Source organism: Pteronotus mesoamericanus, unplaced genomic scaffold, assembly GCF_021234165.1.
Source record: "Pteronotus mesoamericanus isolate MK-2021 breed Mesoamerican mustached bat unplaced genomic scaffold, CSHL_Meso_final scaffold_54, whole genome shotgun sequence".
NCBI lineage: Eukaryota > Metazoa > Chordata > Mammalia > Chiroptera > Mormoopidae > Pteronotus > Pteronotus mesoamericanus.
Window position 1 is genome coordinate 2,673,580 of NW_026555321.1, and position 18,979 is coordinate 2,692,558.

Below are 18,979 nucleotides of genomic sequence, written 5' to 3' on the forward strand. Positions count from 1 at the left end.
CCAAGCTCGCCCAGCTCAAAAGTCCACATTCTTTCATCTCTGTGGCCTAGTCAAGGTTTTGCAAAGTGGATGATTACACAACAGCCAGGGAGAGAGTGACCAGCCACCTGAAATCATTGCTTGTGCAAAGACAGGCAGATGGAGAGAGATGCGGCTCAGGTGAGTCAGGTTAATTACACATGAAACTGACATTGCTGGACACTGGCTAACAGCTGCCCCTAGGCACCTTCGGGCTGGGGCTACCCAGCAACATATCCCAGGGACAGCCCCCCTTCCTGTCAACCCCTTGGGCACCTGACAAGTCTATAATACCCTAAAAGCAATATCCTTAATTTTGACACTTTTATACTTAACTACACAATACCCTTAAATTTGAAACAAAAAATAATAATACAAAGGAACAATGAAGCTGTGATTGCAACACAGTGGCACTTCCGGCAGCTCCCAGCAGAGGCTGGAGGAGAAGGGGGGACGGGCCCCCCGGAGACCTCCAGAGTAATTCAGTTTCTAACAACACTAACCGCAGAGCCTGGTAACATTTTCCAGTAAGTGGCCATTAGCAGGCTGCTAAATTACAACGGAATGTCAAGCGAGTTCCTCCTCTTCCCGCGGAGGGCTAGAGCAGCCCCTCCCGGCCTGGCCGGCAGTCTCAGGGAGAACGCGCCCGCCGGAAAGCCGCCAGGACGAACGGACCTCACTCGTTCTCTGCTCTGCCTCGCAGCAGGGCTGGCAGCAGGCCCGTGCACAGTCACCGGCGGATCCTGCCTCCAACTAGGATGGCAAGACACAATAAAAATGAATAATAATCCCTTCACCCACATAGTGCAATGGCAACAAGGATCAAAACGTCCCAACCTGAACGGTTTGTTACATTAAATCTGGAAGGTCAGGATGAAGCATATACACCTGCCAACTCTAGGGGCTAAACACCCAACTCTAACTCCCAAAGACAAATGAAACGCAGAAAGGAGATTCAGACGCCCCCAAGATAAACAAATTATATGGTAGGGCGCACCAGTTGAGCATCGTAAATTTGACAGGAATGGGAATTATGTGGGAAACTTTCATGTTTTAAAGGAGAAACATGTCTCAAGGTCTCTTGTGTGACGGACACTAAAAAACGTAGGTTAGAAAACTTCACACAGTCTTTCCACCTCACCCCGAAACTCGATGCCAGGAGCAGAAACCAGGGTTTCTGAGGTGGCCACAGCCATGCTGGGAGCAGGGAGTACCCCACCCCTGGCCTCAGGTGATAGGCCAGCAAAGTGGAGCCCTTTTACCATCATCCCTGCCTCAGCCAGCACTGAGGCACCAACGAAACACCATTAGCGACCAGCTCCCAGCTCCCCAACTGGGGACCAGCCTCATCAGAGGTCCAATGACCAGGGTCACACAGAAAGCAGACACCATCCCCCTGGGTGTGAAGTTTCTGAAACCCCAGAGTCTATAACTGCCTTTCCAGGATGCTCTAAAACAAGGAATCAAACCACGTGGGACTCCTGACTCTCAATTAGAGGACAGGCAATGTTCTGACCTCCCAGAATCCTCTGGGACTCTGTGATTAATCCCTTTCCTTAGAACAGGATCCACCCCCTGGATTACACAGCCTACCAGACCCCTCTTCTGCTTTTCTGTCAAGGCGGCCTGGCAGGTAGAGGTACCTGAAACCCTCTCCCCCATCATAAAATGTGTTCACCTCACGGTTTACTTAACACAAAGATGAGTTCATGCGCCTCAGTGCCCCCGACACCAGCCCTGGGCCAGGAACCTGTGTGTGCTGAGAAAAAGCATGTGTGCATGCTATTCTGTGTAAGAACACAAGGACCCAAGGCCCAGGGGGAAATGTAAGAGGCCCAGCCACGTTCCTCCTGCCACTAAGCACCTGAACACTCTCCAACCTACTTCGTTTTGGACCTTTTCCTTGCCAGCCCTCCAGCCCTGCCTCCTCCTCTCTCAACCTGTCAGGCTCCCTGACCGCCATCCCAGCCCTGACTGTGTTCTGGGTACCAGGCATCCTGGGCTCCCCACCTGGTGCCACCACTAACCCTAGAAGCCAAGGAGGTCGGTGGAGGCGATCAGAGCAAGGACCCACAGGACAGGTTTTTCTGGGCTCTCCAAACCTCGATTGGCGGAGCCTACCTTGGGTGATTTCATCCCCTCTTGGGCCTCAGGGGAACATTCAGATCCAGTTCTTCAATCCCTCCCACCCCCAAGCTGTGACCCTTCACTGACTGTCCCCAAAAACCCAAGAGGAGCCACTGAGCCACAGATGGGACGCCCCAGCCTGGGAGATGCAGGCCCATGAAGCTGCCACGCCTGGGTCCAAACCCACCTCTCCTGGTGCAAAGTGCTCTTCCTCTCAAGCCAAACCCCTCAATGGATATGAGCAGCCTTCACAGAAGACTTCAAAGCGGCTCCTGACCAATCACACCTTGGGGGGCGGCGCTGCTGTGCAAGTAGGGCTGCCCAAGCCCCAAGTTCTGTGCCCAGCCCAGCCTGCCCCTTCGCGGTTAAAATAAATCACATTGTGCCGGCCTGCTGGATCGTCAGTGGTCCCGAAAAGCAAGAAGTGACCTAAGGAAGCACAGAGTAAAGGGAACGAGGCCACACGACAGGTAAACGGATGCCGCCGGGTGCCATGGGCAGTGTTAGGGCCCAGGCCTGGGCTCTGGGGGCTTCCCCAAGAGACACTAGACAGACACTAGACCACAGTGCAGGTCAGCTGTTTTTACTCTTTTGAGTGCTATTTCTGTGAGTTAAAGACCCCTCTGGCATTTTAACCTGATTCATTCCTTTAAAAGAGATCAGGTTGAGGGTTCTCCCTAATCTACTCTCCGAATGTCCACAGATGGGCCCACGGTCTGGGTCTGGTAGACCCACCTACGTGTGGTGTCCGTGCCCTGAAAAGCTTGGTTTTGCCTGCCTGGACTGCAGGAGGCAGGAAAGCCTTTCCCACAGAACTACGAGAAGGGCGGTAGGCTTGGCGATAAGGGGCTGCACTGGCACTCAGCCCCCCAGACACACCCACGTCACACACCCTTGCTCCATTGAGAAGTCCAGGAAGCGCAGGGTGGAGGGATGGGGTGGGACCTTCAGGCTCTCGTGTTCCCAGGACGAATTTTTTCCTGCACACTCACACAAAGGCTGCAGGCCCCGCTGCAGGCTGCTCCTGAGTACGCCCACTCAGTCTCCAAGTGCCCCGAGGATGTGGCCGCTGCAGAATAAAACATTTATCCACCTCCAAGCAACAAGGGGGAATCTGGCTTGGCATCACGGCAGCTCAAGGACTCTGTAGCAATTTCGCTGTTAAATTTAGGAGAACTGGCCCTGGATTTTGAGGCTCAGTTGGTTGGAGCGTCATCCAACCAAAGGGTCGCAGGTTCGATTCCCAGTCACGGCACATATCCAGGTTGTGGGTTCAATCCCCGGTCAGGGCGCATGCAAGAAGGCAACCAATTGATGTTTCTCTCTCACATCAATGTTTCTGTCTCCCCTCCCTCTTCCTCTCTCTCTAAAAGGCAATGAAAAAAATGTCCTCAGGTGAGTATAAAATAAAATTGAGGCAACTGAATCTGGGAGGCAAAAGATGCAGTTGGGGGAAGGGACACAGAAGTGACTTGGGGGAGCTGGGAACAGGCTGGCAGGCTGTCTTTTTGCTGTGGCTAGGTCTGAATTACTGAGCCTGCATTGCTCACTTTGATTCATTAGTTGTATGTCTCCATAGTCTAAAAATGGTAGTATTTTCCTTAGTTTAGCTGCTGGCTTTACTAAACCCTGTCTAAACAGAAAGCAATTCAGAGAAGAAAAAATGCCGGTTTCCAAATGTTCACAATCCACAACTCAATACGTGGAGCTTAGAGCAATGAATTTTAATTTATTCAAGGATAAACCTGGGTGGGGTTGCTTCCTGCACCCTTCCCAGACGCTGGTGGGATAAAACCAACCCATGGAAAGATCCAGATTTATATACGGTGTAACAAATAGCCTTCCTCCTAATCTCTCTTCCTATTACCCATTTGAAAACGTTTCATCTTTCAAAGCTAGTCTTTTTAACACACCAATTTTTAAATCATTTTTTCCACAGTTCCTTAGCTTAGCCACGAAATAAAATATCAGATTTAAAAAAATAGCTTTCCAGCCTTAAATTATTTCTGATTTGTTGCTCAATTTCTGAGTGAATACTAAATAACTGATCATTAAACAACAATTTAGAAGACAGTGAAGTTGGGCAGAGAGCTCTAGTGATAAAAAGGGCACTTACACATACACAACTAAACAGAGAACAAAACTACCCTCAGTCACGAGGGACCACAGTCTAAATGGAAAATAGAAAAGATCTAAATAGCTAGGTTGGAGAGGAAGGGACAGCATTTTATCAAAATAATTGACAATTAAGCTATGGTGAGCATTAAATGCAAACTGCAATAAAGCTAGAAACTTACAATTAAGTGAGAAAAAGGGGCTTTAAGAGGGGAAATGATCTTCAGAGAATGTCTGTAATTCTAATCCTATCCATTCATTTTATAGATGAAATCATTATTGCTCAGAGACAGCGAGGCGTTTATTTAAAGCCTCACAGCTAATTACCCAGAGTCACGATTAAAGAGCAAGACTCCTGACTTCCCATCTGCTTCTGCCACAATATCATTCTTCACGGAGCACATTTCCAGTAATAATATTCCCCCTCTTTAAAAAGCAAGCTTTGCATCGATGGATGATGAATGGATAAACACCACAATGTCGTGTACACATTTGTTGGTGGTGGTGAGAACGCACCAAGTGTCAGACTGGTGGGGTCAGCCTGGACCTCAGTTCAGCGTCCTCGGCACTGGAGTTCCAGCTGCGAAAGAATTCAGAGTCAAGACTCAAACCTAAGAGGTCTGTTTAGAAAGTCCCAGAGGCAGAAGTCATCTGTGGAAGAAACGGGCTTAGGAAACAAGTTAAAGAGGCAGAAGGGTCCTTGGAGCTTGGGAGAGAGGAAGGTAAAGGTAAAGATAACCTGCCTGGGGGATGGAAAGCGGGAGGGGAAAGGCTCAGCCCCATCCTCCATCCTAAGGGCTTTTAAGGGTGGAGATTTTAGGGGGGTCCTAGAGGATGGTCTCAATAGAATATTCATCAGCTCTCCAGGTGAGTCCTTGCAGGGTCCTGGTCTCCAATGATCGGTCAGACTCCATTTGTACCCAAGATAAAAATCCTTGGCCCCAGGGAGCAGCTTTGGTGGCACTCCCTGAGCCCCCAGAGCCACTGCCGGAGATGCGGCCTCCTCCTCTGGGCCTGGCTGTCCCCTCCAGCTGCCCTTCCTCTCTGCCCCTCAGGGTCCTTCTCTGCCTTTACTGGCCCTCATTCAGAAACTGCATCCGCTTTATTATTTTTTTTAAATGAATAAATATGAAAAACATAAAATGGAAGCAGTAAATGGATATATAAAGTGAATTCTTCTGTTAGCCACATATTTCCTTTCTGACATTCAATATTATATTAGTTTCAGGCGTACAGCATAGTAGTCAGACTATTACATAATTGACAAAGGGATGCCTCCCCAACCCACAATAAGTCTAGCACCCACCTAGCACCATACATAGTTACTGCGATGTTGACTCTACTTCCTAGGCTGCATTCCACATGCCCATGACTATTTTGTAACTACCAGCTTGTACTTCTTCATCGCTCCTTTTCTCCCAGCCCCCCAAACCACTCCTCCTCTGGCAACCCTCAGTTTGTTCTCTGTATTTATAAATCTATTTGTTTTGTTTGTTCACTTACATTGTTCTTTAGATTCCACATATAAGTAAACTCACATGGTGTTTGTCTTACACTGTCTGACTTATTTGACTTGGCATAATACCCTCTAAGTCCATCCATGTTGTCACAAACGGTAAGATTTCATTCTTTTTATGGCCAAGTAATATTCCATTGTATACACGTACCTCTTCTTTAGCCAATTGTCTACTCATTGGCAGCTGGGTGGCTTCCATATCTTGGCTATTGAAAATAAAACTGCAATGAAAATCAGGGTAGAGTTTTTTGAAATAGTGTTTTAAATTTGTTCAGATATATACCCAAAAGTGAAACTCCTGGGTCATAAGGTAGTTCTATTTTTAATTTTTTGAGGAACCTCCACACTGTTTTTCCTAATGGCTGCACCAGTTTGCATTCCCACTAACAGTGCACTAGAGTGCACTTTCTCCACATCCTTGCCAGCACTTGTTGATTTGTTGATCACAGCCATTTTGACAGATCTAAGGCAATATCTCACTGTGGTGTTAATTTGCATTTCTTTAATTATAAGGGACATTGAGCATCTTTTCGTATGTCTATTGGCCATCTGTATATCCTCTTTGTTGAAATGTCTATTCAGGTCCTCTGCCCATTTTTTCATCACATTGTTAGGGAGTCTTTTGGTGTTGAGTTGTATGAGTTCTTTATCAATTTTGGATATTAACCCCTTATCAGATGTATCATTGATGAATACCTTCTTCCATTCAGTAGGTTGTCTTTTGTTTTGTTGATGGGTCCCCTTGCTGTAAAAAATACTTTTTAGTTTGACGTAGTTCCATTTGTTTTTCTTTTGTTCCTCGTGCCCAAAGAGATGTATCAGAAAAAATATTACTAATGCGAGAGTTTACTATATTTTCTCTAGAAGTGTTATGGTTTCAAGTTTTACATTTAAGTCTTTAATCCATTTTGAGTTGATTCTTGTATGTGATGTAAGAAGGTGGTCTAGCTTCATTTTTTTGCATGTATCTGTCCAATTTTTCCAAAACCACTTATTGAAGAAACTGTCTTTACCCCAATGTATATTCTTGCCTTTTTTGCCATTTGTTAATTGATCATAGAGACATGGGTTTATTTCTGGGCTCTCTGTTCTGTTCCATTGATTTATATGTTTGTTTTTATGCCAATATCAGACTGTTTTGATAGTATAGTTTGATATTAGGTAGCATGATACCTTCAGCTTTTTCCTCCTATCTCAAGATTTTTGTGGTTCTTCGGGGTCTTTTGTGGTTTCATATAAATTTTTGGATTTGTTCTAGTTCTGTAAAATACGCAATTGATATTTTGATAGGATTTGCATTGAATATTCAAATTGATTTGGGTAATATAGACATTTTAATGATGTTAATTCTTCCTATCCGTGTGCACAGTATATGCTTCCATTCATTTATATCTTCACTTTTTCTTTAATATCTTACAAATTTCCAAGTACAGGTTTTTTTATCTCTTTGGTTACATTTATTCCTAGGTATTTTTTTAAATCCTTATCCAAGGACATGTTTTATTTTTAGAGAAAGAAGAGGGAGAAAAAAGGATAGAGAGGAAGAGAGGAAGGGAGAGGAATAGGGAGAGACAGGGAGAGAGGGAGAAAAACATTGATCACTTGCCTCTCCAACTGGGGATCAAACTCGCAACCCAGGAATGTGCCCTGACCAGGGATCTAACCTGCAACGTTCTGGTGTACAGAATGATGCTCCAACCAACTGAGCCATGAAGCCAGGGCTAATTTTTTTTTTTTTTGATGCAACTGTAAATGGATTGTTGTCATAATTTCTCTGATAGTTCATTATTTGTCTGTAAAAATGCAAGTGATTTCTGAATTTTAATTTTGTTTCCTGCTACTTTACTGAGTTCATTTATCCATTCTAGTAGGGTTTTTTTGTGAAATCTTTAGGGTTCTTTATATATAATACTGTGTCATTTGCAAATGACAGTTTTACCTCTTCCTTTCAAAGCTGGATGTCTTTTACTTCTTTTTCATGTCTGACTGTTGTGGCTAGGACTTCCAATACTATGCTGAATAAAAATCATGGAAGTGGACAATCTTGTCCCTGATCTTAAAGAAAAATGGTTTTAGCTTTTCCCCATTGAGTAAGATGTCAGTGTGGGCTTGTCATATATGGCCTTTATTTTGTTCCCTCTATTCGTACTTTGCTGAGGGTTTTTATCATAAATGGATGCTGGATTTTGTCAAATGCTTTTTCTGCATCTGTTGATATGATCACATAATTTTTATCCTTCATTTTGTTTACATGACGTATCACGTTAATTGATTTGTGGATATTGAACCAACTTTGCATCCCAGGAATAAATCCCACTTGACTATGATATATGATCTTTTCAATGTATTGCTGAATTTGGTTGGCTAATATTTTGTTGAGGATTTTTACATCTATGTACGTTAGAAATACCTGCCTTGTAAAATGAGGTTGGGAGCCTTCCCTCCTCAACTTTTTTGAAGTAATTTTATAAGGTTAAGTGTTAATGCATCTTTGAATATTTGGTAAAATTTACCTTTACAGCCATCTGGTCCAGGACTTTTGTTTGTTGGGAGTTTTTTTTTGTTGTTGTTGTTTTGTTTTTTTACTAATTCTATTTCATTAGTAGTAATCTGTCTATTCGGATTTTCTCTTTTTTTTTAAATTCAATCTTGGAAGATTGTATGTTTCTAGCAATTTATCCATTTTGTCCAGATTGTCTAATTTGTTGGCATATAAATGTTCACAGCATTTTATTAACAATCTTTTTGTATTTCTATAGTCAGTTGTCATTTCTCCTCTTTCATGTCTGGTTTTATTTATTTGGGTATTCTCCTTTTTTTTTGATGAACCTAGTTAAAGGCTTATCATCTTGTTTTCCTGTTCAAAGAACGAGATCATTGATCTTTTGGGTTTGTTTTTTTTTTTTTAGACTCCACTTCATTTACTTCCATTATGTTTGTTGTTCTTTTACTAGTTCCTTTAGGAGTAAGGTTGGATTTTTATCTGAGATTTTTCTTGTTTCTTGAGATAGGTCTTTATTGCCATGAATTTCTCTCTTAGGGCTCCTTTTGCTGTGTTCCATAGATTTGGGGTTGTTCTCATTTCATTTGTCTCAAAATATCTTCTATTTTTTTCCTTGACCTCATTGTTAAACCATTCATTGTTTAGTAGCATGTTATTTAGCATCCATGTGTTTGTATGTTTTTCATTTATTTTCTTGTAATTGATTTCTAGTCCTATAATATTGGGGTTGAAGATGCTTGATATAATTTTAATCTTAAGTTTATTGAGACTTGTGTTGCGTACCAACATGTGGTCTCTATACTAGAAAATGTTTGTTCCATGTGCACTTGAAAAGAATGTATATTCTGCTGTTTTGGAGTAAAATGCTCTGAAAATGTTAATTAAATACAATGTGTCATTTAAGGCCATTATTTCCTTGTTGATTTTTTTGTCTGGAAGAGCTATCCATTGATGTCAAGGGGGTATTAAAGTCCCCGACTATGACTGTATTACTGTTGATCTCTCCCTTAGTGTCCACCAATATTTCCTTCCTATATTCAGGTCCTCCTATATTGGGTGTGAAAATGTTTACAAGGTTATAACTTGTTGGAGTGATTCCCTTATTATTATGTAGTGTCCTTCTTTGTCTCCTAAAGCCTTTTTTGCCTTTGTTTCAAAGTCCATTTTTTCTTATATAAGTGTTGCTACCTCAGCTTTTTTTTTCCACTTCCATTTGCATGAGATCTCTTTTTCCAACCTTCTACATTTAGTCTGTTTGTGTCTTTTCTCTCTGAAGTGGGTCTCTTGTAGACAACATACGTATGGGTCTTCTTTTCTTAGCCATTCAGCTACTCTATGTCTTTTGATTGGAGCATTTAACTTATTTACATTAAAGTGGTCATTGATAGGTACATAGTCATTGCCAATTTTTAATTCACATTTATGTTCTTTCTTCTTCTTCTTTTTAAAGAAGTCCATTAGCATTTCTTATAATACTGGTTTGGTGGTGATCAACTCCTGGAGGTTTTTCTTGTCTTGAAAGGTCTTCATAGCTTCTTTAATTTTAAATGCTGGCCTTGGTGGGTAAAGTAGCCTTGATTGTAGGTCTTTGCTTTTCATCACTTTGAATATTTCATGCCAATCCCTTCTGGCCTGAAAAGTTTCTGTTGAGAAACCAGCTGGGTCATAAGACCCTATAAGTCCCTTGTAGGCAATTTTTTTTTTTTTTTTTTTTTTTTTTTGCTGCTTTTAAGAGTCCCTCTATGTCTTTAATCTTTGTTATTTTAATGATGATGGGTCTTGGTGTACTCCTCTTTGGGTTCCTCTTGTTTGGAACTCTCTGTACTTCCTGGACTTGTATGTTTATTTCCTTCTCCAGGTTAGGAAAGTTTTCAGTCATCATTTCTTCAAATACATGCTCAATCCCTCGCTGTCTCTCTTCTCTTTCTGGTCCTCTTATGATGCAAGTGCTGTTATGTTTGATGTTGTCCCAGAGGTTCCTTAAACTATATTTTTTTATTCTTTTTTTCTTTTTGCTGTTCTGATTGGGCGTTTTCTCCTACCCTGTCTTCCAAATCACAGATTTGATCCTCTGCTTCATCTAATTGCTGTCAATTTCTTCTAGTGTATTCTTCATTTACTTTATTCTTGATTTCTGACCAGTTATTTTTACGGTTTTTATGTCCTTCTTTATGCTACCTCTTTGTTGAAGTTCTCACTAAGTTCCTTGATCACACTTATAATCAGTGTTTCGAACTCTGTATCTGGTAGGCCGCTTGCTTCCTTTTCATTTAGTTCTTTCTCTGGAGATTTTTTCTGTTCGTTCATTTGGCACATGTTGTTTTGTTTCCCCATTTTGGCTGCTTTCTCTGTGTTTGTTGCTACACATTAGGTATCTTTGCTACATCTCCCAGTCTTGGAAGAATGGCCTTATGTAGTAAATGTCCTGTGGGGCACAATGGCACAGTCTCCCTGGCCACCTGACCTGGGTGCTCGGAATGTCCCTTGTGTGGGCATTCCTGTTGTAGTTTTCCCTTGATTGCTGTTAGCATATCAGCAGATGGGATTGACCCTGGCTGTGAGAACTGGCCATGAGCACAATGTACAAGCTATTGTGAGGGGGGGCCTGACCCATGGTACAGGACCTGCCCCAGCAGGGTCTGGTGCCTGCTGAGACTATCCTTTGAATGTGCCACTTGAGGAGCTAATTTGCGGTGTTCTGTTGTGGTCTATAGCCAGCCACTGAGTGTGTTGGTTCTGTGGCCTCTTCGGAGGGGCTCCAGTGAAGACCAGTGTCAGATGCTGCCTATGACTGGCCTGGGGCTACCTGTTAGGAGCTACAAAGCAATCTGTGGTTGGTAGCTGCCTGTGATAGGCGTAGGTGTTCATGGGAGAGGCCACACTGCAAACTGAGTCAAGCTGCCACCAGGAGTTGCCCTTGGTCAGGTCAGCAAAAGGCACCAGGCACTCTGAGACCTGCCACGGCTGCCAGCCACCCATTAGGCTCAGCCACTGAAAGAGCCTCAGGCTGTATGTGAGCTGAGCGAGGCAGGTCAAAGGGAATCACCAGTGTGGGGCTAGTGGTCTTCACCAGGTTAACGCTTCACCAGATTTGGCCATGTGGGGGAAGGGCTTGGCACAGGAAAGATGGCACCCATCAGCCACACCAACACTGTGACCATGGTGGCCTTCCCTCCAGCCTTGCCCAGAAGCCACACAACTCATTTTCTCCCTGTATGTCTCTGGCACCACCCCAGCTTGACCAGAATTCCTCAAGAGTGTTTAAAGAAAGACTGCGATAGGGCCCAGGCTGGCGGGCACTGACAGAGCCTCAAACCAAGCGTGCGCTGCATGGGGCAGGGGCTCAGGGAGCCATCGGGAAGGAGCTAGTGGAGCGCACCAGGCTGACTGCATTTACTCTTTAAAAATTCGCCGTAGTTACTTAAATGAGATAATGTTTATGAAAGCTCTTTGTAAACAATAAAATCCTATGTAAATGTAGAGTTCTTTATTTAATAAAAATTTATGGAGGTTTGTTCTTAGATTTTTTAATGGATCAGCTTAGACTTTTATGGTTCTCTCCAAAACAAAACACAACAAAACAAAACTTCGATTGCTTTTCATTTGTAAATGGCTCTTGATTGATTTTTATCCCCTGGGGAGCTCTAGCCTCCAACATTAGGAGGAGGGTTAAAAAAAGCTTCACATCTTAATGGGTGATGTATTTCCTTCCCTAGAAATGGTTACTGTCTTTGGAGATGCAAAAGAAATTAAGTATAAAAGGCCAGCCACCCTCTGGAATAAAGAAAGTGGTACAGAAATTTTTGGAATCAATGAGATCATTTTCAAGCACAGTGAAATTTATAAATTCAAACTCCAACAATTCCAAACTGGAAAACATTTAAACATGGCACGAGTTAAACTTTAGATCATCTACAAAAGGAAGAGAGGAGAGTTTAACAAGCAAATTAATTGTGCCCTTCAAAGTATTTAAGAAATGATAACCTTTTTAAGAAGTCTTAACATCATTTTAGTAACTCCCACTTTCTACTCTCCATTATCTGTTCATTAAAGCAGGATCTGAGAATGTTTATGAATACTATTATGGTACTTACAAGTTAATTAGAAAAGTCACATCTGTTAAGTGTTCATTCAAAGGTATGAACTGTGTTAAGCAAATTATATACTTCAAATAACTCATAAGTAGGGTTTAATCTCCCTATTTTAGAGATGAGAGCCCTGAGGCTCTGGGGTTTGCCCAAAGTCACCCACAGTCAGAATGTAGGAGCTATGGGTTAAATCACAGGAATAAGTCAGTGGTAAAGCCAGATTCTGAAATTAGGTCTAATATGCAATGGCACCCTAATTGCACTTCTTTTTCAGTGTTTTATCTTGAACAATTTTTGTTAATGTAGCTGAATGGCTCCCAGATTATTCCATATTAGTAAAGTTGTTCTACCGCAATAAAAAGTTGACTTGTGTGCAGCTCCAATCCAGCCAAGCTCCAGCTTCTTGTCTCAATGGGTTCAAGGGCAAAGGATGAAAGAAATTGCTGTGTTTGATTTTATCAATGCACTGACAACTTTTAGGAGTCCTAAAATAGCATGGCTTGGCTACTAGTAACTCACATTCTATAGCGCTTGCTCTTTAATTTACAAAGTTTTCCCCGTATGTCCATCCCACCGAACCTCTCAGTTTCCCATGGAGTCTCATAAAACCACCATCACATGGCAGTAATGATGCTGTTCTTGTGTCCAACATGAACTAAATGGTTTGACTTGAGGGTACGCTCCACTGGTTTATTTTACTTTGTCCCAAGCTCATTTCTGTTTCCCATTCCCTTTACCATTTCCTGGTTCCAAACAGGATATTCTGATAGCATTTCCCACCAAACCAGAAACAGGAAGCACCTGAAAAGTCATGAAAAAGAGGCCCTTGTGCCAAACCAAAGACCAACATTTTAAGAAGTCAAAAGTTTGAGACATCTGGACAGGCGCCCACACACTCAGAGGCTTTCCTTTACTAAACCAGCTACGATTCCAAAGAGAGCCCAGCTAGCCCTCACGGGGACCCGCAATAGGCCACAAAGATAGAACAATGTGTGGTCTTTCTCGGTACTCTCACCTGAGTACTCATGATACACACACACACACACACACACACACACACACACACACACACACAAAATAATCCTGAGAAGTACTGGGTAGGCCAAGAAGTTTCTTTGGGGTTTCTTCCATAATATTGTTCTAGTAGCGCTTAGTTGTCTCTAACTTCATTCAAAACAATTGTATTTTGACAGCTGTCACGTCAGCATGCATTCTGTAAAAATCTATCAAAATTGCTGAATGTTTGTGTAGCTGTGTTAATATTGAAGATGGAAGAAAATGTGCAAAATATTGTCATTAGGCTGTATTATATAAAGAAAGGTAGAAATGCAACTGAAATGCAAAAAAAAGAAAAAGATGTGTGCAGTGTATGAAGAAGGTGCTGTGACTGATTGAATGTGTCAAACGTGATTTGCATAGTTTTGTGCCAGAGATTTCTCACTGGACGATGCTCCCCAGTGAGGTAGACACGCTGAAGTTGATACTGAGCAAATCGAGACATTGAAAACAATGTTATACCTCATGGGAGAGAGCCACCATACTCAAAATACCCAAATCAATAAAGTTATTGGTGAAAAAGAAAAGTATGTCTTTTATTTTACAGAAAAAACTCAACAGACTTTTTGGCCAGCCTAGTCAATGAAACAGAGCCATCGCCGCGGACAGAAGCATGGGCGAGCAGGCCCGAAGATGCATCCCACCGCCTTCGTGGCCTCTCCACTATTCCCCAGGAAGTACGCCCCTTCCTCCCCTGCCCTGCACCCTCCACCACAACCAACTGTGGATTCCCACCATTCCTCTTCCGTGGGCCCCAACAGACAACAGACTCTACACAGGTCTCAGTTTTTCCAGTTATAAAATAAAACAATTCTGCCCTAATGCCACCTTGAGCTTGGATGCACGTGGGCTCTTTGAGAGAGGTACCCAGCGGTATACACTGGCATGGAATTCTCCACCGCACATACAGCTCTCCCCCTTTTGAAACAGCGCATTTCCTCTCTGTTCTCCCCTACAGATGGGGAACATCTTGATAACCGAGACTATGTCACTTGGGTTTTATCTATCAGGCACTTAGCACAGTGTCTAACAGATACTTAATAAGCTTAAGTGAGCTCTATTCCTGGTAGACAAATTAGTCACCCCACGGTGATTAACAAGCACTTGCTTGGTATATAACATCAGCACGTAATATGGTGCACTGGCATATAGTCTATCAGTATATCCATGCCAGGCACTGGTCTAAGAGCTAACAAATATTAACTCAATCCTCTTCACAGCCCCTTGAGGGTGATTAGGGACAAGGACATCAAACATATCATCTGAAGTCACACCATTAACGAGTAGCAGAGTCAGGCCTTGAGTTCCGGCAGTCTGGTCCGAAGTCTGTGCTCTTAGCCACCATGCTACTGTCCACTGTGTAGCATATGACTGACAGGATGGGGGGGAAAAAATAAAAAACTTGGCCTTGAGAAAGTCACACCACATCTCTAGACCTTAACAAAGACAGGCTGGTCTGGGTGGTATCTGAAAGGTCATGTCAAACTCTAAAATACTTCCGTTGTACTTCATCATAATGTGACCCTCCACCCAATGAATAAAGAGCGTGCATCACTGAACTTTTCCACATTAAAAGGAAATAATGGTTGCCTTCAGAGTCAAAGTAGGTTTAGTTTAGACCACAAAACAGCAAAGTGGTGATCCCCAAAGCCAACAGAGCTCAGGCAAGAGCCCTGAGGCCTGCGCCCCCTACCCTGCCGGCCCAGTCTTCTAGAGAAATCTGAGCATCTGCCACCCCTTGCCATTCAAAGGACCAAGAACCACAGAAACAGGCTGCTCTTATAGCCCAACACTCCCCACCCCAACCCCACCTCAGCCCCACCCCTTTACTGCTCCCTGGGTCAAAGAATGAGCTAGGGTCCAGAAGTGTGGGGCGGTGGGGAGCAGGGAGGAGGGCTGGGTGGCAGCACAACTATTTTGTGATATTCTTTGTTGGCTCCTTCCGGCCATGATTAAGTCAAGGATCAATCAAAGGCAATCCTGGAGGCCTGAGCCAACCCCGCAGCCACTGTTAGGAGGAAGAGATGTCAGTCAGCTATTACTGAGTAAGGACCAGGAGCTCTCCCGGGCAAACAATAGCAAGTGTTCATTCTCACTCATACCACTCCAGATGGGCTGGGGTTTGGCCAATCGAGTTGGTTTCCGGCTGCAGGTGCAGTTCAGGTCTACTCCACGTGTCTCTCTTCTGGGACCAGTAAGCCACAATGTACACGTCCAACCGCTTGGTCCAAAGCACTCAGGGGGGTACGGGAAACACGATGCCTCTTAAGGCCTCAGCTCCGAGCTCACACACTCGACTGTGAATGAGGGACACGTGGGGCAGACCTGAGCCCAACCTCTTACTGGCCCTGCCACCGCGCTCCTTGGCTCACGCAGGCTTCCGTGTTCCCGCCTAGCATCACGCCACAGATGCCAGCAAAGACACAGGGAGAGCAGACAGGGCTTCCGAGACCACTGTCACCCACAACATTCACATTCCCCTCACCTCATCATTATACCTTCAGGAGAGCTCAACCGGTCACCCTCTCTCCTTCTGTGAGGGTTGTTGGCGGACTCTTATTTAATCCTCATTCGAACTAAAAGTCGAAAACGCAAACAGAAACCACTAACCCACCAGGGCACAAAAAGCTTTCTGAGGTCAGACAGAGGCAAAATTCAAACCCCAGCTCTACAATTTACTCTATGAGTGACCTATGGCAATTAAACTGAGTCTCAGCTTCCTCATGTGTACCAGGAAAAAGACAACACGGAAGTCCACGGGCGGGGATCCCGCCCCCACCCCTTCAGCCCTTCCCATTGCCCCGATGAGGCCCACTGCCACCTGCCAGCCCTTGGCCGGGGGCTGTCCCTGCCCATGCACACGGAGGGCAGAATGCCCAGGGGATAAAGACCCCGGCTCCTCAGCCTGTGGGCAGGATAACTCTGAGGGGTATGGTCTGCTGGCCACTGCGCTCCCCAGACTGTGCCTCCACTGCCCACTGTGGTGGCTTGTGGGTCACATGCCTGACCACTGCCTTCCCTTTCTACTCCCCCACTGGTGTCTTCTTGAATAACTTCTGAAATAAACTACCTGGATTCAAACCCAAGTGAAAAAAAATCCCTACTTTTCAGGTGGCTGGGGAAGATTAAACGAGAGAATGCGTAGTCCCCAGACCTACACTGGCCTATTCCTGACCCCACGGCTGCCAATGGCAGCTCATGTACAAGTGCAAGCCATGGCTGAGGACTCAGCCCCAGTGCTCTCTTCCAAAGGCCTCTGCTTTCTGAGGCCTAGGGTGGGGCACAGGGGACTCACCAGGACAGCGATGCGTCTTCTGGGAAAACCAAAGTGCTGGTCCTATCGTGTAACTCATTTGGGTCCAACAATCTCTGCCTCCATGACCGCTAAGGACTCCCTCCCCATTCCTTAGTCTGACAGCCACCCACGGAGTCCCAGGGACGCTCCCCTTTTCTTCCTGGGAACACAGTTCTGACCCATTATTTGTGTGTTTACGCTACCCATCCCTCCCCCTTGATGAGCTATAGTATTATCTGTTTTTCACACAAAGTGTTTCTTCTAACAGGGGCAATATAGAGATGTAAACAAGGCCAGGACTCAACTTCCCCACGTGGCCTGGCCAGAGCTGATCAGATGCTGACACTTAGCGGGGAAAGGCTCATCCTCAGGGATGAGCGAGCCCAGGTCCCGGCAGGGCCCCCGCCAGCTCCTCTGCGGAGCCGCGTCACAGAACATCCTGCTCCGGCCACCTGAGTCCCCTTCAGGGCCTGGAGGGTCCTCCAGGGGGAAGAAAAATGCTTGAGTCCAAACGGCATTTCTCAGAACCCTCTTTGGTGGCCATAGAATTTGGGAAGACCCAGGGAGGCCCACAGGAAATGTGGACACAGGTGAGTTAAGGCTTCATCTAAACAAATAAATTACAGGGAAAGTTAAAATCTGAATAGCCGGCACTGAGAAAGGAAACAGGTTCTAGCTCACTCTGAATTCGGCTGAGAAAACCTGAGCATACGAGCTGTAAAACTGTAGAAAATGACAGCATTTTCAGAATCCCTAAGGCCAAATTCAACGGAGCTACATAACGACTAGCTCAGTGGCCCCCGGGGCCCAGCTGTTTGAAGAATCTAAGCAGGGAGCCTGAGAAAACCCATTTTCCTTCCATGACCCCAAGAGCCCACTGATGAGGAGCTCTGAAGGCCCTGCTGAGGGCGCACCCAGCTCTCGGGCATCTGACAGGCTGCAGGGACCAGACAAGAAGGAAAGTCAGATTTCCAATGTTATGAAAACTGAATCCTGGGACGTCTCTGACCCCGGCCTCAGAACATTTGTCTGCAGGTGTGGCCAGGAGCTATGTCAGGAGCCTATGACCACCTGGGAGCTACAGGGGACTGTGATGACCCTAGGAGCCAACCTCTGAAGTTTCAGATGAGGAAACTGAGGTCCAGAGAGAGAGAGTAAGTTCCCCAAGGTTGCACAGCATCAGGAAGTACCAGGAAACCGAGGGTGCTACCCGACAGCCGGGCCGAGGCTGGGCGAATGTCGTCCCCAGGACTCCATGAAGCTCGGTAGGCACCGGGGGCTCTTGGCAAAGATGGGCGTGGGTGGGCAGGGCCTGGAACCACTGCCCCCTTCTCACCCTGCTCACTACCTGGGCAGGACCTCAGCACCAAGAGGCCCCTTGGCGACACGGTGCTGCCCTCCTGTTAGAGCCTGGGAAGCTGGGGGACGTGGACACGGGCAGGGGGTTGTTGAGAGCCTGGTATGGGTAGAGGCTGAGGGAGACTCAAGAGCGCTCACCTTCATAGCAAGGGATCAGCGTCCGGCCTTTGGCCTGGAGGTTGGAGGGGATGACGTAACAGAAGCCGTGGGGCAGGATGTGGTCGGTTTCGTAGTAGATGTTCTTCCAGCGGTGGGCACAGGCCTAAAGGACAGAGAGGGGTTCAGAGCAGGAACAGGAAGTCCCAGGAGGTAGCAAACCATAGCCTGGCTCCGTTGGAGCAGAGGGACCAGGAAGCCATCTTCTCTCCCACCCAGCCGCACCTGGGACCAGGCACTGCTCTGGGCATCAGCAAACTGCATGAACAAGAACGTGCCCGTGAGAGGCTACTGGGAGCAGACAATAAACAGATGCAGAGACAAACGAGGGCTGTAGCTGGCGCTAGGCTCTGGGAGGGGAAAGTGCGGTTTCATTCAGAGGTCAGGAGGGGCCAAAGGATGAGAAAGCACCAACCCCGCTGAACGTAGAAGGGAAAGTGCTCCAGGAGGAAGCAGTGCCATGTGCAAAGGGAGCATGTGAGAAAGGTTTGGGGTTCAAGAAGAGGCCGGTAGGGCTGGTCTGGGGTGACTGTGGTGGGACAAAGGAGAGGTTAGAAGGGACAAGGGACAGGCCACAGGAGTTCCCGCAGACCTTGGGGCCGGCTATTACTTTAGCAGACAAGCAATGGGGAGCGGATCCCGAGTCTGACACAGGGGAGCCACGGGATCTGATTTACAGTGGGGGAGGGTCATTCGGCGGCCGTGCGGAGACTGCGGGTGGGCAGCAGTGCAGGAAACATCCAGGG

At 45.5% G+C, this 18,979-nt stretch overlaps 1 protein-coding gene across 1 annotated transcript in view; it reads right to left on the minus strand.

Annotated features, from left to right (window-relative positions):
• ITGA9 (integrin subunit alpha 9) overlaps positions 1-18,979 on the minus strand; it is a 296,559-nt gene that overhangs the window by 249,257 nt on the left and 28,323 nt on the right. Inside the window, exon 4 of the mRNA XM_054595411.1 lies at positions 18,216-18,339. Coding sequence (XP_054451386.1) covers positions 18,216-18,339 — 124 coding nt within the window. The remainder of the gene's footprint in view (positions 1-18,215; positions 18,340-18,979) is intronic.